Source organism: Protopterus annectens, chromosome 3.part0 (genome assembly GCF_019279795.1).
Source record: "Protopterus annectens isolate FY-2018-M chromosome 3.part0, PAN1.0, whole genome shotgun sequence".
NCBI classification, from domain to species: Eukaryota; Metazoa; Chordata; order Ceratodontiformes; family Protopteridae; genus Protopterus; species Protopterus annectens.
In genome coordinates, this window is record NC_056731.1 from 1,521,531,723 (window position 1) to 1,521,558,716 (window position 26,994).

The following is a 26,994-nucleotide window of genomic DNA, read 5'->3' on the forward strand; positions in this document are numbered from 1 at the left end:
TGCCTTTTTATTATGGAATATTAGCCATAATGCTGCCATTATGTTTTTATTTCAGTTGGGATAAAGTCAAGTGGAGTAAAGTGACTCTTGGGTTGCTGTTTTTCAGAGGGGACAGTAAATTAACAGTGCATTTTATTTGCACGGTGTACAGCTTCTACTGGTGCTGCCATTACTATTTTCATTGCTTCAGAAGAAACTTTTAATGCAAGTATATGGAGCGGGCCATTCACAAGGTTGGAGCATGGATCTCTGCTATAACTATCTTACCTTAAAATATATGCAGTACAACACACCCAGTTTCTGTTTTACAGCTACTAATGCAAACGTATCACAAATGTCAAGCACAGTTTTACACTGACATGTAAATATGTAATTAATGGAAGTAATATATATAACAAATGCTGATTAGCTGTATTGTGTGTACTACATCCTGTACAGGCAAAACACACAATGGTATTTCATTTGACGTGGACTATCTCTTCCTTCGCCATACAACAGACACATTTATACACATACACACTCATACATTATATGCAAGCGTGTGTGTGTGTGTGTGTGTGTACACCGACTTGTAAATATGCCTGCCTTGCACTGTTTCATGTCTGTCAGTATTTTTTTAAAGTAAAAGTATTTCTGTGAATTTTTTTATGTAACTAAACAGTATAACAGCATGGTACTGCAACTTTATTTTGAGTGTTGTAGCTATTTTTTGACTGTCTTTGACTTGGATCATAGCTGAAAAAGTCTGTTGACCAGCCCAGTGGCCTGGTCTGGATAACAAATTAATAAAAGTAAACAAAGTAACAAGTAATAGTTTCATGCTCATGTTTTTGCTGTATTGCTGGGCTTTTACTGAGATTTTGCTGTCCCTAATGCACTGCATAACTTTATGATCAAGTTTTCATTGTCTTTTTGACAATATCAGTATTGTGCATGGACTTGTAAATGGGCTTACTGATGAATGTGAGTATCAAGAAGGGGAAAACAGATTTACTGTTGAAAACACAAATGGTGACTGAAGTAATTTGTGACCACATGTAGGGTTATTTTTATATGGGAAATGGAATTAAGATGATAAAAACTTGATTTTATGGTATGGAGTGCCGCTGAGTTATACCACCTTGATGGTTTGACTTGGATAAAAGCTCGTCACATCCATGTGATTATCAAAATGTAATAAGTTATAAGCAGGCTGTTATATTACTGAATGAATGCAGAGAAGAATTAATGTTGACTACTTTATCCATGAAATATTCTGTCATAATTATGAATGATTATTCTTTTTCAGTGATCATTCAGGATATGTGCGCCCCCCAGCTGTGCCTCGCAGCCTAAACAGTGATATCTCATATTTTGGAGTTGGTGGTAAACAAGCTGTTTTCTTCATTGGGCAGTGTGTCAGAGTAAGTAAAAAACAGAATAAGGGCAACTGTAGTTGTTTTCTTATCCAATTTACTTTCACAATGTATGTTTGAAAGTGGAAATATCACCCGATTCAGTACCACAGAAAATGTGATTTGTTTTCAAGTAATATAATTTTGGAATGCTTGCTTAGTGTGTTAGCTTATGCACAGTAGATTTATAAACAGGATGACTCAGGGTGGCATTTGCATATTACTTTTTTTTTTTTTTGCAATAAGTTCAGCTGGCATAATGATTAGTATCGATACCTTAACACTATCAGCTTTTCCAGTTCAGTTTTCAGCTTGGGTGCTTTCTTTGTGGAATGTGCACATCATTTATGTATGATTGCGAGATGTCCTTCATGGATGCATCTGCAGTCATAACAAGTGGGTTGTCCTGTCGTCAGGCAGCCCTGCAGTTGGCCGGATTCCAAAGTCCGGGTCCGGCTTCGGCTGATGTCGCACTCCACCCGACGTCATCTCTGTTGGTCTTCGGGTATAAAAGCATCAGCCGACGCCATTTTCCCCAGTCTTTCTTGCCGCGTGGCGCCCGAAGCAGAAGCTGTTCGCAAGTGCCGGTCGGTCGGATCCAGAGATTACTTCTACCGAATACTACTTCGAAGACTTCTAAAGCTAAGTACCCCGTTGGGGACTCTTTCTTGCCTCAGCCGATGTCAGAAAAAGTTAACAATTGTTTAACCTGTGGGAAACAAATACCTCATAAAGATTTCCACTCTTACTGTCTGCCTTGTTTAGGCCCAGCCCACGGCGTAGCAGCCTGTTCGGCCTGTGCCTCTTTCAACCGACGAGCGCTTAGGCGTCGGTCGGAGTTTGCAGAACAGTTTTTCGGTACTGATTTTGCGTACATTATGCCGTCGGATCCTCCGACTACCCAATCTTCCAAAAAACGCAAAGATAAAGACCGACACTCGCGGTCCGCGGTTTCGGGCGAAACCACGGCAAAGCAAACCGCGAGTGTCTCGGTTTCGGCCGAAACCGAGAAAACTGCTCAAAGTACAGCTGAACCTATTCTTACAACTGAGGCCCCTGCTACAATTCTTGAATCGACCTCAGAAATGTTACCCACTACGGTGGTTGACTTATCAGACACCATCCCCTTGGATGTCTCTACCCCAGCACGTGGTGCTGCTAGGCCTCCAGCAGCCATGTCCATTAAGGCCTTCGCCAGGGCTAAAGCAGCCAAGACTACTAAATCAGTGCCTGTTAAACCCCCCTCATCCAGGCCCTCTTCTAGTTCTCAAATGCTTTCTTTGGCAGAAGATTTAATTTCTTTAATTAGAGGATCTCAATCTCACCCAGACAGGGCCTCTCAGCCCCCAGAGAAGAGACCTAGGGCAGAGCCCCCTGAGCCAGTGTCTTCTGATGATTCTGCTGATGAATCAGACATAACTGACCAGCCTGAGGCTCCCTTCTCCAATTTTGAAGATTCTGATGCTGAAGAATCCATTCCAGCTGCTTCCCCACCAGAAGAATTCTCCTTTGGGGAAACCTTGCATGCCATGCGAGAACAGTTCCAATGGCAGCAACAGGATTTTTCAGACTCCAGAAAAGACTTAGGACCTTTCTGCACCTCCCACAGCACAGGTCCTTAGCTTTACCACCTGTTCCCACTGTGGTGGATTAAGCTTGCAATGATGTTTGCTCGCTCCAGATTCTTTACCCCAGCCCCTGCCAAACCAGACAGATTTTACAGGGTGCCAGATACTCATCACCACCTTTACAGGGCCCCACTTGCAGACCCAGAAACTATATCCCAGGGTCCCAAGGCAGTAGCCGCGACCACAGCTAAAACCCTATTCCTTCTGAAAGGGAAGCAAGGTCACTAGACAGATGGGGTAAAAGGTCTACACTTCAGCTACTCTCTCAGCTAGAGCTTTAAACTGTCAGTTTCACATGATACAATACCAAGAGTTTATGCTTGATCAGTTAACTAAAAACTAACTACTGATGAATCTCTTGATAAGAAATATGTATTAGAGATGGTAAATAACATACAACAGGTTAGCAACCATTCCTTAAAATGTGGCTATGATGCACTGGAGGCTTCATTTAGATCAGCCATGACAGGCACAGTGATAAGAAGGCATGCATGGCTAAAGGAACAAGCTTTGCGGATCATGTTAAAGCTAAGTTGCTAGATGCTCCTATGGACAAGACAAGTTTGTTTGGTACACCTGCCCAGCAGGTTATGAAGAAAATGGAAGAAAAGGCAAAATCTGTTCAAACTGTTAAAGATTTCTTGCAGGTTCAACCCCAAGGTTTAGCAGGAACTGGCCTGCCAAAATTGGTCCTTTCCTGACTCCACAAAATTTCAAAGGCGCAGGAATAGACGTTCCAGAGGCAGAAACCAATCCAGAGGAGGTGCCTACAGAGGGCGACAGTGGCAAGGTAACAACAGAGGCACAGACACAGCCACTGCCACTACATCAGCACAACCACAGTGACTTAATCCTAAATCCGCCTACCAGGGAACAAATAGCAGCTCCTCTAGGCGGAAAGTTAACCTTATTTTCAAAGAACTGGCACTACATAACAAAAGACAAGTGGATTTTACAAACCATAGATCAAGGTTACGGTTTCACTTCCACACTTTACCAGTCAAAAGAGGAATGCCAAATCTACCTCCAAATCAAAAAACAGAGGCTCTACGCCAGATAATGGAGTTAACAAACATGAGAGCTGTGGAAAGAGTGCCAACAGCAGAACAAGGAAAGGGTTCTACTCCAGACTATTCCTAGTTCCAAGAAAGGAAAAAGTTGGAGACCAATTCTCGACCTGTCCACCTTAAATACATACATCATTGTCCCAAAATTCAAAATGCTGACCCTACAGCAACTTCTTCCCATGCTGGGCAAGGAGTCTTGGCTGGTAACTCTAGATCTCAAGGAGGCATACCTGCACGTCCCCATTCGACCAATCTGCAGAAGATACCTCAGATTTCTTGCAGGATCAGAGCACTATCAATTCTCAGCATTGCCCTTTGGCTTATCTACTGCGCCCAGAGTATTCACAAAATGCCTGGCATCAGTAATCGCCCATTGCAGACTACAGGAATTCAAATTTACCCATACCTGGACGACTGCCTGCTACAAGGGGACAACAAAAGCAAGCTGACAACAGATTTACAAAGGGTCATTTACTTGCTACAAGGACTGGGATACACAGTCAATTTACAAAAGTCAAGGCTGATACCATCCCAAACAAGGACATTCTTGGGCGCGGAATTGGACACAGTACAACAAATGGCATTCCTGACTACAGAAAAACAAAAATAACTTCCTCTTTACTTCTTGGCACTAACAAAACTGAACAAGTTAACAGCAAGAAAATTTCTACAGGCCTTGGGCTTCATGGCATCATGCATAATCTTGGTCCCATTTGCCAGACTACATATGAGGAAACTGCAGTGGTACCTAAAGAATTTATGGTCCCAACACAGACACAGTCTAGAAACAGAAATCCCACTAATTCCATGCTTAAAACAGGAGTTCCTATGGTGGGCTCAGGCATGCCAGTCAAACCCAGGCCTGCCCTTCCGCAGATGTCAACCAAGCCAGACCATCACAACAGGCGCTTCAGACCTAGGATGGGGGGCCCACATGCTGGACAAATGCGTGCAAGGATTGTGGACACAGGATCAACTTCACCTGCACATCAATCTAAAAGAAATGCTGGCAGTAAAACTGGCAATCCAAAAGTTCAAACCATTCCTCAAAGAGGGCCAGTTGATGATAAGGACAGACAACACCACAGTCATGTGGTACATCAACAAACAGGGAGGCACTCATTCATACCCCTATGCAGAATGACCTTGGAGCTGTGGACCCTGGCACTCAGCTACAACATTCAGTTACAGGCAATATTTGTACCGGGAAAGACAATACTCTAGCAGACATACTAAGCAGAACCACTTGGATGCCCACGAATGGAAGCTGCACCCGGACATCTTCAAGACCATCTCAAAGAAATGGGGAATGCCACAGATAGACCTATTCGCATCACCTCTCAATCACCAGCTCAAAAAATTCTGCACAAGGACATTCCACCCACTAGCATGGAAAGTGGACTCACTCTCCTTCAACTGGAAAGGCCTAACAGCATATGCATTCCCACCTCTTCCTTTGATACACAAGGTACTACTAAAAATCAAGGAAGAACGTCCAAGGATAATCCTGATAGCCCCAAACTGGCCAAGACAACACTGGTACCCACTACTGAAGAGCATGTCTCGAACAACATGTGGCCAATACCCTGATGCCTTTGATGTTAACTCAGAACAACTACAGCATCATACATCCAAACCTAAAAACGCTGCAACTGACTGCATGGAACATCACATAGCAGCAGCTAATCCAGAACTTTCCCAAAGAGTTAAAGACATTATTCTTGAAGCACGCAGACCTTCAACAAGAAAGAACTATGCTGGAAAATGGAAAAGGTTTGTCATTTGGAGTACCGAAGAGGAAAAGATGTGTCAAACATAGATATGCCTAACATTCTGGAGTATCTGGCGAACTTCTTCATTCAGGCCTGTCCTACTCCTCCATCAAGATACATGCATCAGCTATTTCAGCAGAATACAGCTTTGATCCACCTGTTTTTCGCACCCTTTGCTCAGGCAGTTCCTCAGAGGAATCAAGAATGTAAAACCTCCAAGGAAACCACCATTACCAGCTTGGGACTTAAACTTTGTGCTAGAAAAGTTGACACTAGCACCCTTTGAACCAGCAGCAACAGCAGACCTACAACACCTGTCATGGAAAACTGCTTTCCTACTGGCAATTACTTCAGCAAGGAGGGTTTCAGAACTACAGGCCTTAATGGCAGTGCAACCCTTCCTAATCTTCCACCAAGATAGAGTGTCCTTGAGGACTAATCCTACATTTATGCCTAAGGTGGTATCCAGAGTATCTTTAAACCAGGCAATCCACCTACCTACCTTCTTTCCCAACCCACAAAACAGAGGGAAAGAATACTGCATACCTTGGATGTACATAGACAGCTACGCTACTACTTGGACAGAACAAAAATAGCAGAAAGACTGACCAACCTTTTGTAGCCTATGCAACAGGAAGGGAAGGAAAAGCTATTTCAAACAGACAATCTCCAAATGGATAGGAAATTGCATACGATACTGTTACTCCTTCCATGGAAAACCAATTCCACAGAACATAAGACCTCATTCTACAAGGGCAACAGCCACTACCACAGCCTTCTTACGAGGAGTGGCAACCAAAGACATTATTGAGGCGGCTACTTGGACCTCCGTGCATACATTTGCCAAGCATTATAATTTGCCTCTTTATTCCAGATCCCGAGCAGGGTTTGCCACTGCTGTACTGCAAGGGATCCTAAACACACCATAATCTACCTTTATCCTCCCCTAGTTGGCTATGGTATTCTACCCACTTGTTATGACTGCAGATGCATCCATGAATGACATAGTACAGTTTTGTACCTACCATAAATGTAGATGTCCGAACTGGATAGCATCTGCAGTCAGGATTACCCTCCCTCCTTCCCCTCTGTGGTACTCCTAGGGTGTTTACCCTCCTAATAGCTAGCTGTTGGGGGGGAGTCTTTTATGGTGTATTTGTTTGTATATATGTACATATATGCTTATTGTTGTGTTTACCTCTATCTATTTGGAAACATTGGCATCTATCCAAATTTTACCCTGCAAGAGGGCTACTGGCATCTGGGGCAAGAAACACTGAGGAAAATGGCGTCGGCTGATGCTTTTATACCCGAAGACCAACAGAGATGACGTCGGGTGGAGTGCGACATCAGCCGAAGCCGGACCCGGACTTTGGAATCCGGCCGACTGCAAGGCTGCCTGACGACAGGACAACCCACTTGTTATGACTGCAGATGCTATCCAGTTCGGACATCTACATTTATGGTTGGTACAAAACTGTACTTTTTCATTGGGTTCTACAGTTTCCTCCCACATTCTAAAGATGTGTTGAAGGTGAGTCTGATTTCCTCTAGCATTTCCTGTAGGTGTGTGTTTTATGTGAGAGTGGGTGGGTATGTGCATCCTGCGATGGGCTTGGCACCCTGTTCAAGGTTATATTTTTGTACCTTTCATACACTGGGATAGGTTTCAGCTTCACTGTTCCCCGAACTGGTTTAAGCAGCTAATCAGGGAATGAATGATGCAAGCTTTTGAAGTACTGCATAGTGCTGCATGTCAGTTGTAGTGTCTGACGTTTTATAACATTTTCCCTTCAGTGTTTTTCTTTTTGCTGCTTATTTGTAATCTGTTTGCTACTGTTTTTCTCGGTTGGGTTTGCCCAGGTTTTTTATTGTGTTTTGTGCACCAGCTTTGTCAAGTGTTAGAATTGCCCTTTAGAGAATGAGGCTGTCCTCCTTAGACAGAGGAGCAGCACTCAAGCATTGGGTGATTTTTGCTTTTTCTGATGTACTTGCAATTTCGTAATGGGCAGGTGTTACAGCTTCACAACACTCCTGACTGTCAACAGCACAAGGAATCTGATAAAAATGAGACAATAACTTAAATAGTGTTCAGAGCCCTATCCAGTTATTCTGTTTTGACTGTGACAGATTCACATATGTTTTTATTAGGGAAAATTCTGTTTAAAGCTAAGATGAGGAGGAAGTGTGCAATGTGCCTCCACATCCTTCCATTTATAGTTATGATTTCAGAACTGTGGTGATGACACTTTAGATAAGGTGCATAGGTAAGTACTAGGCTATCTGACCAAGGGCATTTATAAGCTTAGCCAGAATGGGTTGGCTTTCGCAACCCCCTTAGATTAGTTCCCTGTGCCCCTGTCCAGCAGAGCCATTAGTTCCCTGCACCACTGTCCAGCAGAGCCACTGCAGTGTTTCCCGGGTAAATTTTCTGTTTCCCATCCACCTGTCAAGATTTCTCTGGAAGAGTGTTAGTGAGGGGCTCTGCCTGATATATATTGGAATCCTGTTCCAAAGCATGGGGAGTCTCTGGGACAGGAATCTGTCCCTCCAACATGTCCTATTTATCATTGTGTTGAGGTTTATATCTCTAGAGCATGTGGCTCTCCGGGATTTGTTTTTTTTAGGTGGAGCATGTCCATCAATTGTGGGTTGGACATGGCCTTGTATTTCAGGCAGAGATCACCTCTGAGTAAGTGATATACAACTGAATACAGCTGGAGTTTCTTGAGTCAGGCTGCATAGGGCATCTGTTTGAGGCCAGTAATCCTCTTGGTGAGGTACTTTTGTGGTCTTTCCATCTGTTGCAGTTGTCTTGTAAGGTACATCCCAAATGGGGCGTTGTATTCTATGATGGGTCTAATGAGTGATGAATAGAGGCACAGTAACCTCTTTTGTTCTGGATGCGAACCCTTTTGTGATTAGGTGGGCCACATAGAAGGATTTTCTAACCACCTTGGCAAATATGATTATCAAAGGATACTGTCTACTTGGGTCCCCAGATCCCTTATTACATTTTCTGTATTTAGGAGACTACCACCTATGTGGTAGTTCGTGGGTACTTTGTTTTTTCCAAAGGGGATGACTATGCACTTTTTGGCATTTAGTTTGAGGCCATGATTTTGATACCAGGAACCGTCTCAGTGAGACCCTTCTGGAGGGTGCCTGTATCAGCCAGGGAATCTATTATGGCCCCTAGTTTTCATTCGTCTGCGAACTTGGTCAACCATAGTCCTCCTATGCTTTCCTGTACCTCTGAGAAGTATATACCGAACAGGAGGGGTCCTAGGACTGAACGCTGGGGGACGCCACTTGTAACCGGTTTAGAGTCAGACATAGAGCGTGCAACTCTCACCATGTGGGTTCTATCCATGAGCCAGCTGGCAACCCATCTCGTGATGTAGGGGTTTATGTTCAAGCTGGTGAGCTTGTCTATAATACTAGAATGGGGATTGGTGTCGAAAGCCTTTGCGAGGTTTAGGTAGGCTGTGTGGACCTCCTTTCCCTCGTCTAATGCCTTATTAACTGTCTCAAAGAAGTCCACCAGGTTTAGGAGGCATGATCTGCCCTTAACAAAGCCAAACTGGGTAGGGCCAAGGTTTGGAGGTTCCCAATGTCTCTGTTAATGAGTTCCATGATGATGCGCTCCATAGCCTTGCAGATCAGGCTAGTCAGGCTTATAGGGTGATAGTTCCCGGGGTCCGTTGTGGCTCCACCTTTGTGGAGCAGGATAACTGTTGCTGTGCGCCATTCTGTGGGTACGTAGCCTGTAGAGAGGCTGAGTTTGAACAGTGTGTTTAGGTGAGGGGTTAGTTAATTTTGGAGCTCTTGTAAGACACAGCCTGGGATACCATCCGGTCCCATTGCAGCTGTGTTTTTGGCTTTGGATAGGGCTGTTTTAACCTGTGTGTCGGTGATTGACAGGGTCCTACATTCTTCTGGTATGGTTATCGGCCCTTTACTTTTTTTATTTTTTATTTTTTTATTTATTTAACATTTGTTGACCGGGAATGTCCGACTAGGTTCCACAGAGCCTGTTTTCAGCGGGGGCCCGGGGAGAAATGCTCCAGACACCAGGGTGAGACGCCCCCAATGTCCTTTAGGGGGTGAGAGGGGGGTGAAGTTTGCACTAAACCTGTCTGCCAGAATGTTGGCAATATCAGTCAGTTCAGTGTATTTTGTGCCATTCTGCAGTAACTCAGAGCAGATGTGAGAGTTTCCATTTAGGTTCTTGACATAGCTAAAGAATGCTTTGTGGTTATCTTTGGAGTCATTGGCAATTTTGTTTTCGAAACTAGCCTTGGATGATTTAATGAGGGATTGTAGTTTCTTGCTGATACTGATCAGGGATGTCTTTCCTTCTTGGGATTTTACTCTTTTTCTGTACTAGTTTCCTCCTTCTGTTGTATAGCTTATTTATGGCAGGGGTCCACCAGACTGGTTTCCTTTTCTTGGAGGAGTGATTCTTGGTTTTACTTGGGATAGCACAATCCATGCATTCCTGCAGATGCTCATAGAGTGCCTTTGTAAAGGTTTTAGCAGCTTGGACAGCATTGTCCTTTAGCATGGGGGCTGTGAACCTTTCCACCTCTGTCTTAAGCAACGTGAAGTTTGCTTTTGAAAAGATTTTCACAGTGGTTTCCTTGATTGGAGGTGGGGGCAGAATGTGGAAATCCAGAGTGAATTAGTCTATGGCCTGATCTAACCAGCGAGGGGTTGACCTCTGGTGTGGAACACTGGTCACCCATGTTGGTGATGACCAGGTCCAATATGTTGTTCCCTCTGGTGGGGGTATTGACTAGTTGATCTAGGACATTTGAGTTTATAAATTCAACGAAGGTTGGGCAAGGGAGTTAGTACTTGAGTAGTTCTCCCAGTTTATGTTTGGGTAATTGAAATCACCCAGTATTAGGGTGTTGGGTAGGACCATCATATTTTCCATTGTCTCCAGAAATGCGGAATGGGGATTTTGGGTCATGGTGGGTGAACTGTAGCAAGCTACAATTTGGATTGCAGTTTTGTCTGTTGTTAGTTGCACATGGATGATCTCTGAGGCATTGTGCTGCGCCACTAACCTGGAGGTGTGGGTATGCTTGATGAATGTGGATACACCCCCGCCTTTTGTGTTTTGGTCCTGGTTCTGTGGCCAAAAGGTATGGTATGAGTTATAGCCTAGTAGTGCTTGAGTGCTCTCAGGAGCCTTAAACCAGGTTTCTGTTACTGCACAGATGTCGATGTTCTCCCTACTGAGGAGTGCCTCAAGTGCATGTATTTTGAGGTTTAGACTTCTGGCGTTCAGTAGCATTACCCTCAGTTTTTGGTTACTTGTGCTATTTATGGTGGTGGGTTTGTCTTTTGAGCCTTGCCTAAAAAAGGCACTATGGGGGCGGCAAGAGCCTTGGCCAGTATTCAAAAGCCTAAGGGTGACAGGTGCAAGCCATCTCTTGCGAAGCAATGTGGCTTGTCGAGCACGTCATCCCAGGCTAACAGATACTGGATCCCCTTTGAATGACACCAGAAACTTAGCCAATTGTTGAAATTGATCATTTTTTCTTTATACTGTGACATCATTCTTGGTGAGAGCAGGATGCTACTCAGGGTCAGGGTCATACCAGCCTGGGCTACATGATCAGAGAGCTCTTTCATGTCTCTTTTCATGTAGTCCAGGGTGGTACGTCTCAGGTCATTCACACCAACATGGACAATGACAGAGTCATATTTGTACTTGTTCTGGAGTGACTTGAGTGCTTGTGTTATGTGGCGGATCTGGCTCCCAACAGGCAGCTTAATTGTAACCTTCTCCTTGTCCAGCCTAGTTAGTGGGACATCAGTGTGCCTGACTGAAGAGTCACCTATTACTAGTGTGTTGGGTATGTTGTTTTGCCTTAAGGGTTGTGATTGCGTGTCACACTGATTGTGAATTGTGTTTCATGGTTGGTAATGGGGTGTGGAGGTTGCTTGGATGTCTGCTTTGGAGGTCTCTGTTGCTTTTGCAGATTTTTATTTAGAGCCTCCGAGTATGTTTTCATGTATTCCTATGTGTTATTTGCCAGTGTTGGTTTATTAGGTCTGTGTGAGACTGGTGGCATGTTGCAAGTATTACCATTCTCCTCTTGACTGTCAGTTCCAGTCTTGGGTTGAGAGAGCTTTGCCTCCAGTTTGGCTGTATAATTGCATCTCTCACATATATTAGTGTTTGGTGGTAGGAGGAGATGGTTGTCTGTGTACATGAGGCATTTGTAACATTGCCTCAAAATGCCCAGATTCACCAGTTGGACTGGAGAGTACACTGGAAACTGCCCTTTAGACATGCCTTAACAGGTAGAGTAAGCTGTTTTTCTGATTGGCTGGTGGGGACGAATAGAGAGCCTTGTCCTTCTGGACAGTATAGGAGGGTCAAGTGCTAGGGTTAATTAGTGCTTGCTATGAGTTTTAAGCAAGTGCTTGACTGTGAAATGAATGGTTTGAGTGCTAAAGTTGAAGTTTTGTCTAGTTCCAAGGGAAAAATTGAAGAGTAGGCTTTGTGGACCCGAGAATAGTTGAACTCTAGCTACCCGACACACAAAACCACGCAAATGCGGTTTTCATCCCAGGGAAGTGAAAGAGATAGAAATTAGCCCAAAATGGCCAATAAACTACTAACTTCTGAGCTGAAACCACTCCTCCAGGGACAGATAGGCCTCTCCTCCAGGGACAGATAGGCCTCTCCTCCAGGGACAGATAGGCCTCTCCTCCAGGGACAGATAGGCCTCTCCTCCAGGGACAGATAGGCCACTCCTCCAGGGACAGATAGGCTGCTCAAAGCTCCCTTTTCTCACAGGTGAACAGATAAACTTCCTTCTATCCAAGTAAGGTATGGGCAACACAGAAACTTGTAACATAGCCCTGGATTCAGCAATAACCTGAAAACTGGACTATACTAGTTCAGAAAGGCAGGAAGCAAGTATATATATATTTTTTCAGAAAATAGAGCAGATATAATCAAAAGTAGCCAAAAATGGCCAATAAACTACTAACTTCTGGGCTGAAACCACTCCTTCAGGGACAGATAGGCTGCTCAAAGCTCCCCTCTCTCACAGGTGAACGGAGAAACTTCCTTCTATCCAAGTAAGGTATGGGCAACACAGAAACTTGTAACACAGCCCTGGATTCAGCAATAACCTGAAAACTGGACTGTACTAGTTCAGAAAGGCAGGAAACAAGTATATGTTTTTGTTTTTTTTTTTGTTTTTTTCTCAGAAAATAGAACAGATACAATCAAAACAACACTTTAAATGCACAGAAAAGGCCATCACACTTTAGTGTGTAGCCAACAACAGTTAAACAGATTATTTAAACACAAAAACAACTTAATTCAAGTGCAGGCAGCAAATAAGTACAGTATGTAGCAATAACAAACTTTTTAAATCACAGAAACGCTAAAACAACTGGTATTTTAGGCGGAATTAGTTTGACAGCAAGAAAAGCAGAAAAATTATACTTAATCACTCCAAAGTCTCTGTCTCTCAGCTGATGTAGACTCTGCAGAACACCTGGAAGGCACTTCCTGAGCAGAATACAAGTGCAAAAACTGCGCAAATGTGGTTTTTATTGCAGGGAAGTGAAAGAGAGAGAAATTAGCCCAAAATGGCTAATAAATACTAACTTATGGGCTGAAACCACTCCTCCACGGACAGGTAGGCTGTTCAAAGCTCCCCTCTCTCACAGGTGACCAGAGAAACTTACTTCTATCCAATTAAGGTATGGGCAACACAGAAACTTGCAACACAGCCCTGGATTCAGCACTGACCTGAAAACTGGACTATACTAGTTCAGAAAGGTGGGAAACAAGTGTGTGTGTGTGTGTGTGTGTGTGTGTGTGTGTGTGTGTGTGTGTGTGTGTGTGTCTGTGTGTGTGTGTATATATATATATATATCTCCCCCCCCCCCCAGAAAATAGAGCAGATACAATCAAAACGACACTTAACCCAAATTAACCATTTAAAAAGCACAAAACTGAACCCTGTTCCAGCAGTCTTCAGTCAGACAAGTATTAACTGCACACTCCTGCAACTAGGGTACAGAGAAACCTTCTCCAAAAATGATGGCCTGGATCAGTGCACAAGTTATGCAAACAAAGCTAGATCCAGCAGGCCTGAATCTAGTATATTTTACAGCAAACAAGGCATGCCGATTTCAGAAAGAAACAGTTCAAGTAAGCATGCTCAATAAGCCTTTAACCAGAAATTCCCAGCTCAGAAGGGCAGAATCTAGCCACTCCTCCCACAAGAGTGCAGACCACAAACCTTCTTAATGTAGAATAACTGGCCTGAAGACCAAGTGCTTAACCCAGAACTAATACACTTTTGGAATAACAGACACTGAGCTTTCATTCAGCAGTTCCTAACTTAGAAGGATGTACGCTACCTGTCCTTTCACAACAGTGCAGACCACAAACCTTCTTAATGTAAAACAGCTGGTTTGAAGCCCAAGTGCTTAAACCAAAAGCCTTATAATAACAGTTACAATTTAATAACAGTGGCACTGATTGTAGTGAGAATGAGAGGGCTTCAAAAGGGCATTTATTTTAATATCATTTTACAGCTTAAGTTAACCCATTTAAATTAGCTTTTTCTTGCCTATCAAAGGAAAGACAGGACTATCATCTAAGAAGCCTAAGCTTGAAGAAGATGTAGCTTTAACTGCTGGCCAACACTTTTAAGAGCATTGAAGCAATGCATGGCCCTTCCACTTTTCTGTCAAGTAATGATGCAGCATCAGCATCAGGTTTTCATTTTCAGACTGTTTCTTTGCATGAGGAAATGATGAAACAGAAGGACTATGAAAGGCATAGGACAGGATCTTAGATTTATTTGATTTTTATGTAACACATAATTTGAAGACACTTTTATTGAAAAATATTCTGTATTTTTGCATCCCTTGACTAAGGGTAATTTTAGACGATAGATGCTCACCCTTCTCCCATTTTTCGGATTCTGCTCACTGGAGATGACTTGATTAAGAAGTATGGTTGTTTATATTTTTTCTCTCTCTTCTGCTTTCTGACCATGCCCATTCATTCCGTCTTATAGGAAGTTACTGTCCTATCGACCCTGAGGTCATTTTAAGCCTAGCTGTTTCATCCCGATATGATACCATAGATACTTTAGTCAATGCACAGGATTGTATTTAGTAATGACTGCTTATGTCCAGGAAGGTTGTGGGTGCTATTCCCAGTAAGAATTTACGGTTCCCCCATCCATATCCCCGGTAAGAATTTATGGTGCCCCATCCACTCACCCAGGATCCTTTTGAGCAATGTCATAGAGGTGCTCTGCTTCACATGAATTGGCAGCTTATTCCAAAGATGTGGCAGTCACTGGGAGACAAATCTGTCCCTCCAGCACTTCCTATTCATGTTGCAGGCCATATTTAGGTCCCTGGAATGGGTAGCTCTAGTCCCGTTTGATTTAAGGTTGTGCAGAAAATTAATTTGGTTTGGATCCAAGATTGCTCTGTAAGCGAGGCATAAGTCTCCTCTAAGAAGTCTGTACAGTACTGAGATAGTGACAGGGACTTTACTTGGTCTGTGTAAGGCATGTGCTGGAGCCCCCTGATCTTCTTGGAAACCTCTGAGGTATCTCCAATTGCTGTAGGTGCTTTGTATGGTACATGTCAAAAGGGGTGTTATACTCAATTATGGGCCTGATTAATGACTAGTATAGAGGAGTTATAACTTCCTTTGCTCTAGAGGCAATGCCTTTGCTAATCAAGTGAGTTATGTAGAAAGCATTCCTCACTACAGTAGATGCATGATAGTCAAAGTTAAGGTCACAGTCTATTTGTGATTGCAGATCCCTTACCACTTCATAGATGTTCTTCGTGTTTCACTGTTGTAGTCATTACATTTGGGTTATCTGCTTGCAGTAGCCCTCAGTCGGCCTGATTAATAAAGTCTTGGGTCCTGCGTCGGTTGCTGTCCCTTCTTCCATGACGTCAGGTCGTCAGGGGTATAAAACATGCAGCCGATGCCATTACATCAGTCTTTCTTGCTGTGCCTGAAGCAGAAGCAGTTTGCAAGTGCCGGTCGGCCAACTCCTGAAATTTTAGTTTTTGAGTTTCAGAAACGAAGTCTTCAACTAAAGTTAAGTACCCTGTTGGGGAAACTTTTTCTTGCTCCTTACCGATGTGAGTAAAAGTTAATAATTGCATTACTTGCGGAAAGCAAATACCTCATAAAGCTTTTAATTCGTACTGAATTCCTTGCCTAGGCCCTGACCACGATGTACCTTGCTGTCGGTTTTGTGCTTTATTTAATCAGCGCACTGTCCGTCGTCTGTATATTTTTGTCTATAAATATTTCGGTTCTCGGTTTAATTATCCAGAAATGTCGTCGGTTAGCCATCCAACTACCGGGATTTCGAAAAAATGCAAAGATAAAGACAGAGACAGGCCGCCGACATCCAAAACTGTCAATGACGCTTCTCCTAAGCTAGTTGCCAGTTTGCCGGTACTCAGTGAGGTGCTTTCACAGCCCCTGATACCCGCTACTTCTGATTCGCAGGCCTCTACTGAGACCCATTCGGAGTCCGGTATGCCAAGAGATGCTTCAACTATGGAACCCGTGGATGTCTCTACCTTGGATGGTTCCGGAGCCGCTGTGCAGGCACCGGCTTCTGAGGGGTATATCCAGGCCTACGGACTTGCATATTAAATCAGTGTCTCCTTCTTCATTTAGGCCTAAATCTCGAATGATGCCTAAAAAACCAATGCCCAGGCTGCATGCGCAGGCCTCTTTGCCTAAAAAACAAATGGTAAGAATGGCTGAAGATCTTATTACTCTACTCAGGGGAAGCCATCCTCCCCCTTCTAAGAAACCTAGGACTGAAGTTGTTTGAATCTTCTGACCAGGATTCTGATTCGGATTCTTCTGATGATCTGGATTTGCCCTTATCTACTTATGAGGATTCTGATGCAGAGGACTCTATTCCTTCTGCTTCCCCACCAGAGGATTTTTCTTTTGGTGAAACTTAACATACTCTAAGGGAGCATTTTCAATGGGAAAGCCAGGATTTTTCTGATTCAAAAGAGAGGCTTAGGGATTTCTTACTCCTGCCTCAGCATAGGCCTTTAGCTATCCCTCCTGTACTAGACATTGTTGATGATGCTTTTTCGGAATCTAGTTTGGCCCCTGATTCTTTGCTCCTGCTCCCAGAAAACCTGACAGATATTACAGGGATCCTGATTTACACAGGTTCCTTTTTAAGAATCCTATTGCGGATCCAGAGACTATTTCACAGGGACCCAAGGGCATTAAGGCCTCTACTGCTAAAAGTCCTACCCCTTCTGATAGAGGCGCTAGATAGATGAGGTAAGAAGGTTTGCACTTCTGCAACCTTGGCCATTTAGGGCTTTAAACTGCCAGTTTCATATGTTAAAGTATCAGCAACATATTATTGGATTGCTTAAACAGAAAATTATGTTGATTCCTGACTGTGCGGAAAATAAAGAATTACAGGATTTTAATGCATTTTGCTGAACAGGTTGGAAAACATACTTTGCAATGTGGATTTGATTCATTGGAGGCCTCTTGTAGGGCTGCTGTTACTGGGTCTGTGCTCAGAAGGCATGCTTGGCTAAAGGAACGATCTTTGCCTGATCATGTTAAAGCTAAATTGTTGGATGCTCCCTTAAATCAGGACCCCCTGTTTGGCAACAAGGCTGAGGAAGTTCTTAAAAAGATGGAAAATAAAGCTAAATCTATGCAAACTGTTAAAGATTTCTTACAAGTTCAGCCTCCTAGATTTAGTAGACACTGGCCATCTAAGAATTGGTCCTTTCCAGCCCCTTCCAGGTCTTCTCAAGCCAAACCCAAACACAGCAGAAACCTCAGGTTTCAGTCTCAGGGGACACACAAGACTAAGCAGTGGGGGGTTTTCGCACCCAAATCAGGGAGTAGTAAGACTCCCCCCTATGGAAAACTATCTCAATGATTTGCTTTTTAAAACTTCCAAGCACTTCCCAACTGAATGCTACTTTAGGCGGAAAGATTGGTCTGCAGGCCAAAAATTGGGAACTCATTACCCAGGACAAATGGGTTTTAAATAGTGTCCCAAGGATACAGATTTCACTTCCACACCTTACCAACACCAAGCAGGTGGCAAGATCTACCCCCAAATCAGTGGGCAGAGGCCCAAAATCAATTACTCTCTCTCTCTCTCTCTCTCTCTCTCTCTCTCTCGTAAGCATGGGGGCTATTCAGTTGGTACCAGAAGAGGAAAAGGGGCAAGGTTTCTATTCGAGACTTTTTCTGGTACCCAGAAAAGGCAATACATGGCATCCTATCCTGGACCTTTCTACTCTAAATACCTTTCTGGTGATTCCAAAATTCAAGATGCTGACTCTTCACCAGCTGCTTCCTATGTTAGGCAAAGATGCATGGTTGGCAACACTAGGCTTAAAAGAAGCACACCTGCACATCCCTATCATGGAGTCTTGCAGAAGATACCTATGCTTCAAAGTAGGCTACATGCACTATCAGTTCTCTGCACTGCCGTTTGGCTTATCTACTCCGCCCAGAGTATTCACAAAGTGCCTAGCTCCAGCCATTGTATTCTGCAGGCAGAAATATTCAAATATATCCATACCTGGACAATTGTCTAATTCAGGCAGAAAGCCAGGACATACTTTTGAATTATCTGGCCTTTCTTCAAAGGGTAATGACTTGTCTGGAGTTACACCATAAATTAAATGAAATCACACCCGGTACCCTGTCAACAAATCCTGTTCCTGGGGGCAAGCTTGAATACAACTTCCCAGATGGCTTTCCTCACGCCAGAGAAACGGACTCATTTGACAACCTACTTCAAACAACTGGCCACAAAATCCCAGTTATCTGCAAGGCAAATACTGAAAGCCTTGGGGTTCATAGCCTCCTGCATTCTTCTAATTCCATATGCAAGGCTGCATATGAGGAAACTACTATGGTATCTCAAAAGCCTATGGTGTCAGCATTCACAGGATCTAGAAGCTATGATTCCTGTCATACCTTGCCTATTCCTAGAGTTCCTTTGGTGGGCAGAGGCCTGCCACCAAAACAAGGGACTACCATTCACACTACACCCTGCCACCAAAACCTTAACAGCAGATGCATCAGACTATGCATGGGGGGGGGCTCACCTGGCAGGGAAGTGCATTCAGGACAAATGGAACCCAAGTCAAATGCACCTACACATAAATCAAAAGGAAATGTTAGCGTTACAGAATGCTCTGACAGCCTTCAAGGACCACATTCTTCCAGGACAACTAATGGGAAAGACAGGACAGCACCACGTTCGTATGGTACATAAACAAGCAGGTGGGGTACACACACTTTCCCCCTCTGCAAACTAGCCATAGCATTGTGGAACACAGCTTTGAGCTACCAAGTGGATCTACAAGCTCAGTTCCTGCAAGAAAAACTAAATACACTGGCAGATGGACTACGCAGAAACCTCATGGATCCACATGAGTGGAAACTGGAACCAAGGATTTTCAACATGTTCACAAGCAAATGGGGCAGCCCAGATATAGACCTGTTTGCCTCCCCCCAGAACCATCAACTGGAAAAAATTTGCACAAGGATTCCCCACAAACTAGCTTTTAAAGTGGATGCTCTATCCTTCAGCTGGAAAAACCTATCAGTTTGTCTTTCTTCCTCTGCCTCTGCTCTCCAAGGTACTACTAAAGATCAAACAGGACAAGCCAAGGATGATTTTAATTGCACCAGACTGGCCACTCCAACACTGGTACCACCTCCTGCACAGTGTGTCACTCTTGTCCCCATGGCACCTGCCTCAGTGGGAGAACCAGATTCTGCACCCTCAGCTGCAAACCCTGAACCTAGCAGCCTGATTAATTACATAATCTCTCCTTTATCACCCCTCAGTAAATCAGTGATGGATATCATTTTAGATGCTAGGAGGCCTAGTACTAGAAAATCTTATAATGCAATATGGAAAAGATTTTGTACCTGGAACCAGTCTCAAGGGATGAGCGCAGCAGTGCCCAGTTTACCTCAGATTCTACAATATTTGACTGAGATGTTTCATAAGGGCTTGTCCTTTTCCTCCATCAAAATTCATGCCTCAGCTATTTCAGCTCATTATAGCACACAGTCTCCCCTCTTCTCTCACCCACTGCTCAAGCAGTTCCTCAGAGGGGAAAAAAATTTAAGGCCACCGAGGAGAACTCCAACTCCAGCCTGGGACCTTAACTTTGTCTTGGAGAAACTCGCTCTTCCTTCTTTCGAGCCAGCTGCTACTGCAGATTTAAAATTCCTTTCCTGGCAAACAGCTTTCCTTTTAGCAATCACTTCTGCAAGAAGGGTATCTGAGTTACAGGCCCTTATGGCAGTGGAGCCTTTCATCATCTTTCATGTGGACATGGTGTTCCTCAGAACCAATCCCTCCTTCATGCCCAAGGTGGTATCCAGTGTGGCTTTTAATTGGTCCATTCATTTGCCTTCCTTCTTTCCTAACCCACAGAACAAAGGGGAACGGGATACTGCATTCCTTAGATGTGCACAGATAACTTGGATTCTACTTGGACAGGACTAAACCTCAAAGAAAATCTGAACAACTGCTGGTGGCATTTGCTGTAGGGACAGAGGGGAAAGTTATTTCAAAGCAAACCATTTCAAAATGGATTGGCCACTGCATTCACTTCTGCTACAAGCACCATGGAAAACCTATCACACAGGGCATCAGACCCCATTCAACAAGGGCTGCATCTCCCTCTGCAGCCTTTCTCAGGGGTATCCGTACAAGGGTCATCCTAGAAGCTGCTACCTGGAGGTCTATTTATACTTTCACCAAGCATTGTCATTTGCCAATTTTCTCTAAATCCAGAGCTGGTTTTGTCACTGCAGTCTTGCGGGTCTTTATAGCTGGTCCTAATTCTATCTAAATTCCTCCTCCCAACTGTAGCTTTGGGAATCTACCCAAATGTAGTTACTGCAACAGTGAAATATGAAGAACATAGTACAGTTGAGTACACTTAACATAAATGTAGATGTTCGAGTGTATTCACTGTTGCAGTCCTGGTTACCCTCCCTCCAGCCCCCTTTCTTCTTTTGGCTATACCTCTGCTCTCATTTACTATGTTCAAAAAGCTTTTTGGTGTATTTGCTTTTTTGTTGGAGGTATATCCTTGTATTATAGATTTAATTGCTTCCCATTAGGGGGCACCTGACATCTGGGGCAAGAAAAACTGATGGAATGGTGTCGGCTGCATGTTTTATACCCCAGATGACCTGACATCATGTAAGAATGGACAGCAACCGACGCAGGACCCAAGACTGTTAATCAGGCCGACTGAGGGCTACTACAAGCAGATAACCCAAATGTAATGACTGCATCAGTGAATACACTCGAACATCTACATTTATGGTAAGTGTAGACAACTGAACTTTTTACGTAGGGTATTGTTGATTTGATAGTGTGAAGGGACAGTGTTTTTACCAAAGGGAATGATGATGCATTTCTTTGTTTTTAGTTTGAGTCTGTGACTAAAACACCAGTCGTTGGTCAGCGTAAGACCCTCCTGAAGTATGTTGACATCATTTGGTGATTTGTAATTGCACCCAGTTTGCAGTCCTCCGCAAACTTGGTCAGCCATATCCCCTTAGTTTTGACCTGAACTTTTGAGAAGTATGTACCAAACAGTAGGGGGCCCAGCACGGACTTTTGTGGCACCCCACTAGTGACAAGTCTGTTGGTTGATGTGGAGTTACTCACTTTGATGGTGTGTGTGACAGTTTTATGAGCCATTTGACAACCCATCTTACAACAAAGGAGTTTACATTCAGTTTGCCAAGTTTATCAGTAATGCCCGAGTGTGGGATTGTGTCGGAGGCTTTGGCCAAGTCGAGGTATGGTGTAATATATGTTCGCGTGTATTCACTGTTGCAATCCTGGATGTTCTTCATGTTTCACTGTTGCAGTCATTACATTTGGGTAATCTACTGGCAGGTTGCCCTCAATTGGCCTGAATATCAAAGTCTTGGTTCGGTTGCTGTCTCCTCTTCCATGACGTCAGGGGTATAAAACATGCAGCCGACGCCATTTTATTCAGTCTTTCTTGCCGTGCGGTGCCAGAAGCAGAAGCAGTTCGCAAGTGCCGGTCGGCCGACTCTTGAAATTTTTGCATTCGAGTTTCGGAACCAAAGTCTTCAATTAAAGCTAAGTACCCCGTTGGGGAAACTTTTTCTTGCTCCTTACCAATGTCAGTAAAAGTTAATAATTGCATTACTTGTGCGAAGCAAATACCTCATAAGGATTTTCATTTGTACTGTATTCCTTGCCTAGGCCCAGATCATAATGTGCCTTGCTGTCGGTTTTGTGCTAGATTTAACCAATGCACTATTAAGCGTTGTTACATTTTTGCTTCAAAATATTTTGGATCCAGATTTAATTACCCTGAAATGTCGCCGGATAGCAATCCGACTACCGGAGTTCACAGAAAACGCAAGAAAAAGACAGACACAGACCGTCGAGGTCCAAAACCGATGACGAAGCTTCTACTAAGCCAGTCGCCGGTTCACCGGTACTCAGTGAGGCACTTTTGCAGCCCCTGATACCTGCTACTTTTGAGTCACAGTCCTCTACTGAGACCCATGCGGAGTCCGGTAAGCTGCGAGATTCTCAGAGTATTGAACCGCGGATGTCTCACCCTCAGATGGGTCCGGAGCCGCTGAGCAGGCACCGGCTTCTGATGGTGTTTTCAGGCCTCAACATTTCTATATAAAACCAATGCCAGCTTCAAAAACAAAAACAACTTCTAAGTCTAAAAAACAGACGCATGAGCCATGTTCTCAGGCCCCTATGCCTAAAAAACAGATGATCAAAATGGCAGAGGACTTAATTACCTTGATCAGGGGTTCCCCCCTCCGCTAAGAGGCCTAGGCAAGACACTGATTATGAATCTTCAGATCAGTTTTCTATTTCTTCCGATTCCTCTTCTGATCAGAAATTTTCTATACCACTCTATGAGGATTCAGATGCAGAAGAATCCATTCCATCTGCATCTCCTCCTGAGGATTATTCTTTTGGAGAAACCTTGCATACTTTAAGGGAATATTTTCATTGGGAGAGTCAGGATTTCTCTGAATCAAAAAAGAGGCTTGGGTATTTCCTCCTTCTTCCTCAGCATAGGCCTTTGGCTATACCTCCTGTATTAGACATTGTTGTGTTTTCGGAATAAAGCATGGCTCCTGATTCCCTACCTCCTGCTCCTAGTATGCCAGACAGATATTACAGGGTTCCTGACTCCCACAATTTTTTATTCAAAAATCCTGCTGCTGATCCTGAAACTATCTCACAGGGTCCCAAAGGTGTAAAGGCCTCTACAGCCAAAAACCCTACCCCCTCTGATAGAGATTCCAGGGTGCTGGATAGATGGGGAAAGAAGGTTTATATGTCTGCAACCTTGGCAGTTAGGGCCTTAAACTGCCAGTTTCATATGCTTAAATATCAACAGCATGTTATGGGCTTATTGAAACAGAAAATGATGTTGATTTCTGATTGTGTGGAAAATAAAGAATTACAGGAATTATTGCATGCAGCAGAACAGGTTGGAAAGCATACTTTACAATGTGGTTTTGATTCCTTGGAAGCCTCTTGCAGGGTTGCAGTTACTGGATCTGTGATTAGAAGGCATGCCTGGCTCAAGGAGCAAAATCTGCCTGATCATGTTAAAGCTAAATTGTTGGGTGCACCTTTACAGCATGATACTCTGTTTGGTAATAAGGCAGAAGAGGTTTTAAAGAAAATGGAAGATAAAGCTTAATCTATGCAAACTGTAAAATATTTCTTACAAGTGCAGCCATCTAGATTCAGTAGGCACTGGCCTACTAAAAATTGGTCCTTTCCTGTGTCCAGCAGAGCCTCACAAGGCAAATCCAGGTGCTCAAAAGGCTCTAGGTACTAATCACAGGGTTCTTACAGGTCAAAGCAATGGGGTGCCTCTACCTCCAAATCTGGAGGAAACAAAGCACAACCCTACAGTAAGCAGTCTCAATGACTTCCCTCTACCATCACCAAGCACTTATCTTTTGGCAACCCCCTTGGGGGAGAATTAGCATTTCATGCTCAAAATTGGCAGGTAATTACCCAGGACAAGTTGGTATTAAACATAGTATCCCAGGGGTACATATTTCATTTCCATACTTTGCCAGTTCCAAACGGTTGGCCAGATCCGCCACAAAATCAGTGGGCAGAGGCTCAGAAACATGTTACATCCCTCATGGATATGGGAGCTATTCAACCAGTACCAGAACAGGAAAAAGGACAAGGTTTTTATTCAAGACTGTTCCTGGTACCCAGAAAAGACAGTAACTAGCGTCCAGTACTGGACTTATCGATTTTTGAACACGTTCTTGGACATTCCAAAATTCAAAATGCTGACTTTACAACAGCTACTGCCCATGCTGGGCAAGAACGCTTGGTTTAGTGACTCTAGACTTAAAAGAGGCATACCTGCATATCCCAATAACGGAATCATGCAGAAGATACCTCCACTTCAAGGCAGGATTTATGCATTACCAACTCTCTGTACTGCCCTTTGGCTTATCTACTGTGCCCAGGGTCTTTACAAAGCGCCTGGAACCAGTAATTGCATTTTGCAGACAAAGAAGCATACAAATCTATCCTTACTTTGGACGACTGTCTCATTCAAGCAGAAAACAAGGACATTCTTCTTCAACATCTGGCATTTGTAAAAAGGCTTCTAGCATGCCTAGGGTACACAATAAACGAAAAGAAATCACAACTGGTACCCTCTCAAAAAATTACATTCCTGGGTGCAAGCTTGAATACAACTGCCCAGATGGCTTACCTTATGCCCGACAAACAAAGGTAACTGACTATATACTTCAAACAGATGGCAACAAAAACCCAGTTATCTGCAAGACCAATTCTGCAGGCTTTGGGGTTCATGGCATCCTGCATTCTACTAATTCCATATGCAAGACTGCATATGTGGAAACTTCAATGGTATCTAAAATGTTTATGGAGTCAACATTGTCACAGTCTGGAAACAATGATTCCTCTCATTCCCTGCCTTCAACAGGAGTTTCTTTGGTGGGCAGAGACATGTCACCAAAACAAGAGAAGGTCTTTCACTCTACCCCCTGCCACCCAAACCCTAACTACAGATGCATCAGACTATGCTTGGGGGCCCATCTGGCCTGGAGATGCATTGAGGGCATATGGAACCCAAAACAAATGCATCTGCACATCAACCAGAAAGAGATGCTAGCTGTTCAGAATGTCCTGACAGCCTTCAAGGACTTACTTTATCCAGGACAACTAATGATAAAGATGGACAACACCACAGTTATGTGGTACATAAACAAGCGGGGGGGGGGTACACATTCCTACCCCCTTTGCAGACTAGCCATGGCATTGCAGACTAGCCATGACATTGTGGGACACAGCCTTGACTTACCAAGTACATCTTCAAGCACAATTCCTGCCAGGAAAACAAAATACTCTGGCAGACAACCTAAGCAGAAATCTTATGGAACCTCACGAGTGGAAACACAAAAATGGGGGAGCCCAGACATAGTTTGCCTCTCCCCAAAATTATCAACTGGACAAATTCTGCACAAGGACTTATCACAGACAAGCATGGAAAGTGGATGCCCTATCCTTCAGTTGGAAAAACCTGTCAGTCTACGCCTTTCCTCCTCTGCCTCTTCTCCCCAAGGACTTACTAAAGGTCAGACAGGAAAAAACAGAAATTATCCTAATTGCCCCGGACTGGCCTCGCCAGCACTGGTACCCAATTCTAAGGAATATGTCTCAACTCCCTCCTTGATACTTGCCTCAGATACCTCATCTGCTGTCTCAGCACAGTCATATTCTGCACACTCAGCTCCAAACTCTGAACCTGGCAGCATGGCTGATCATGTAATTATTTAAACAACACCTCTCAGTAAATCTGTGATGGATGTCATTTTGGAAGCCAGAAGGTCTAGTACTAGAAAATCTTATGCTGATAAATGGAAGAGATTCTGTGCTTGGAACCAAGCACAAGGAATGGACACAGCAAAACCAAATATTCCTCAGATTTTAGAATACTTGACTGAGATGCTTGACAAGGGCCTATCTTTTTCTTCAATAAAAATCCATGCCTCTGCCATCTCGGCTCATTACAACACAGAGCTTCCCATTTTTTTCTCATCCTCTGCTAAAACAGTATCTTAGAGGGGCCAAAAATTTAAGGCCTCCCAGAAGATCACCAACTCCTGTATGGGACCTCAGTTTTGTGCTGGAAAAACTCACCCTGCCTCCTTTTGAACCAGCAGCTACTGCGGATATAAAGCTTTTATCTTGGAAAACAGCTTTCCTTTTGGCAATCACTTCAGCAAGAAGGATTTCAGAACTACACGCCCTCATGGCTGTGGAGCCTTTTATTACATTTTACCTGGACAGGGTGCCCCCCAGGACCAATCCTTCCTTAATGCCTAAGGTGGTATCCAGTGTGGCTCTTAACCAAACTATTCACCTGCCAACATTTTACCCAAATCCGCAGAACAAGGGGGAGCGGATTCTGCATTCATTGGACGTACACAGACAAATAAGATTCTACTTAAACGGGACCAAAGCTCTAAGAAAGTCTGAGCAGCTACTGGTGGCATCTTCTGCAGGATCAGAGGGGAAGGCTATATCAAAGCAGACTATTTCTAAGTGGATAACCCACTGCATTCATTTCTGCTACTTGCATCACAGTAAACCAGTGCCCAAGGGAATCGGGTCACATTCCACCAGGGCTGCCTCTACCTCAGCAGCCTTTCTCAGAGGAGTTCCAACCAAAGACATTCCAGAAGCTGCTACTTGGAGCTCTGTTCATACTTTTACAAAGCATTATCATTTGCCTCTCTTCTCTAAGTCCAGGGCAGGCTTTACCACTGCAGTTCTGCAGGGCCTTATAGCCACTCCTAATGCTATTTAGTTCCATCCTCCCATCCATAGCTTTGGGATTCTACCCAAATGTAATGACTGCAACAGTGAAACATGAAGAACATAGTACAGTTGTGTACACTTAACATAAATATAGATGTTCGAGTGTATTCACTGTTGCAGTCCAGGTTACCCACCCGCCATCCCCTTTC

At 43.8% G+C, this 26,994-nt stretch overlaps 1 protein-coding gene across 1 annotated transcript in view; it reads left to right on the forward strand.

Moving 5' to 3' along the window:
- The window catches only part of SMCHD1 (structural maintenance of chromosomes flexible hinge domain containing 1), a 3,546,415-nt gene that overhangs the window by 405,583 nt on the left and 3,113,838 nt on the right, over nt 1–26,994 (forward strand). Inside the window, exon 6 of the mRNA XM_044065561.1 lies at nt 1,289–1,403. Within this exon, the coding sequence (XP_043921496.1) occupies nt 1,289–1,403 (115 nt within the window). The remainder of the gene's footprint in view (nt 1–1,288; nt 1,404–26,994) is intronic.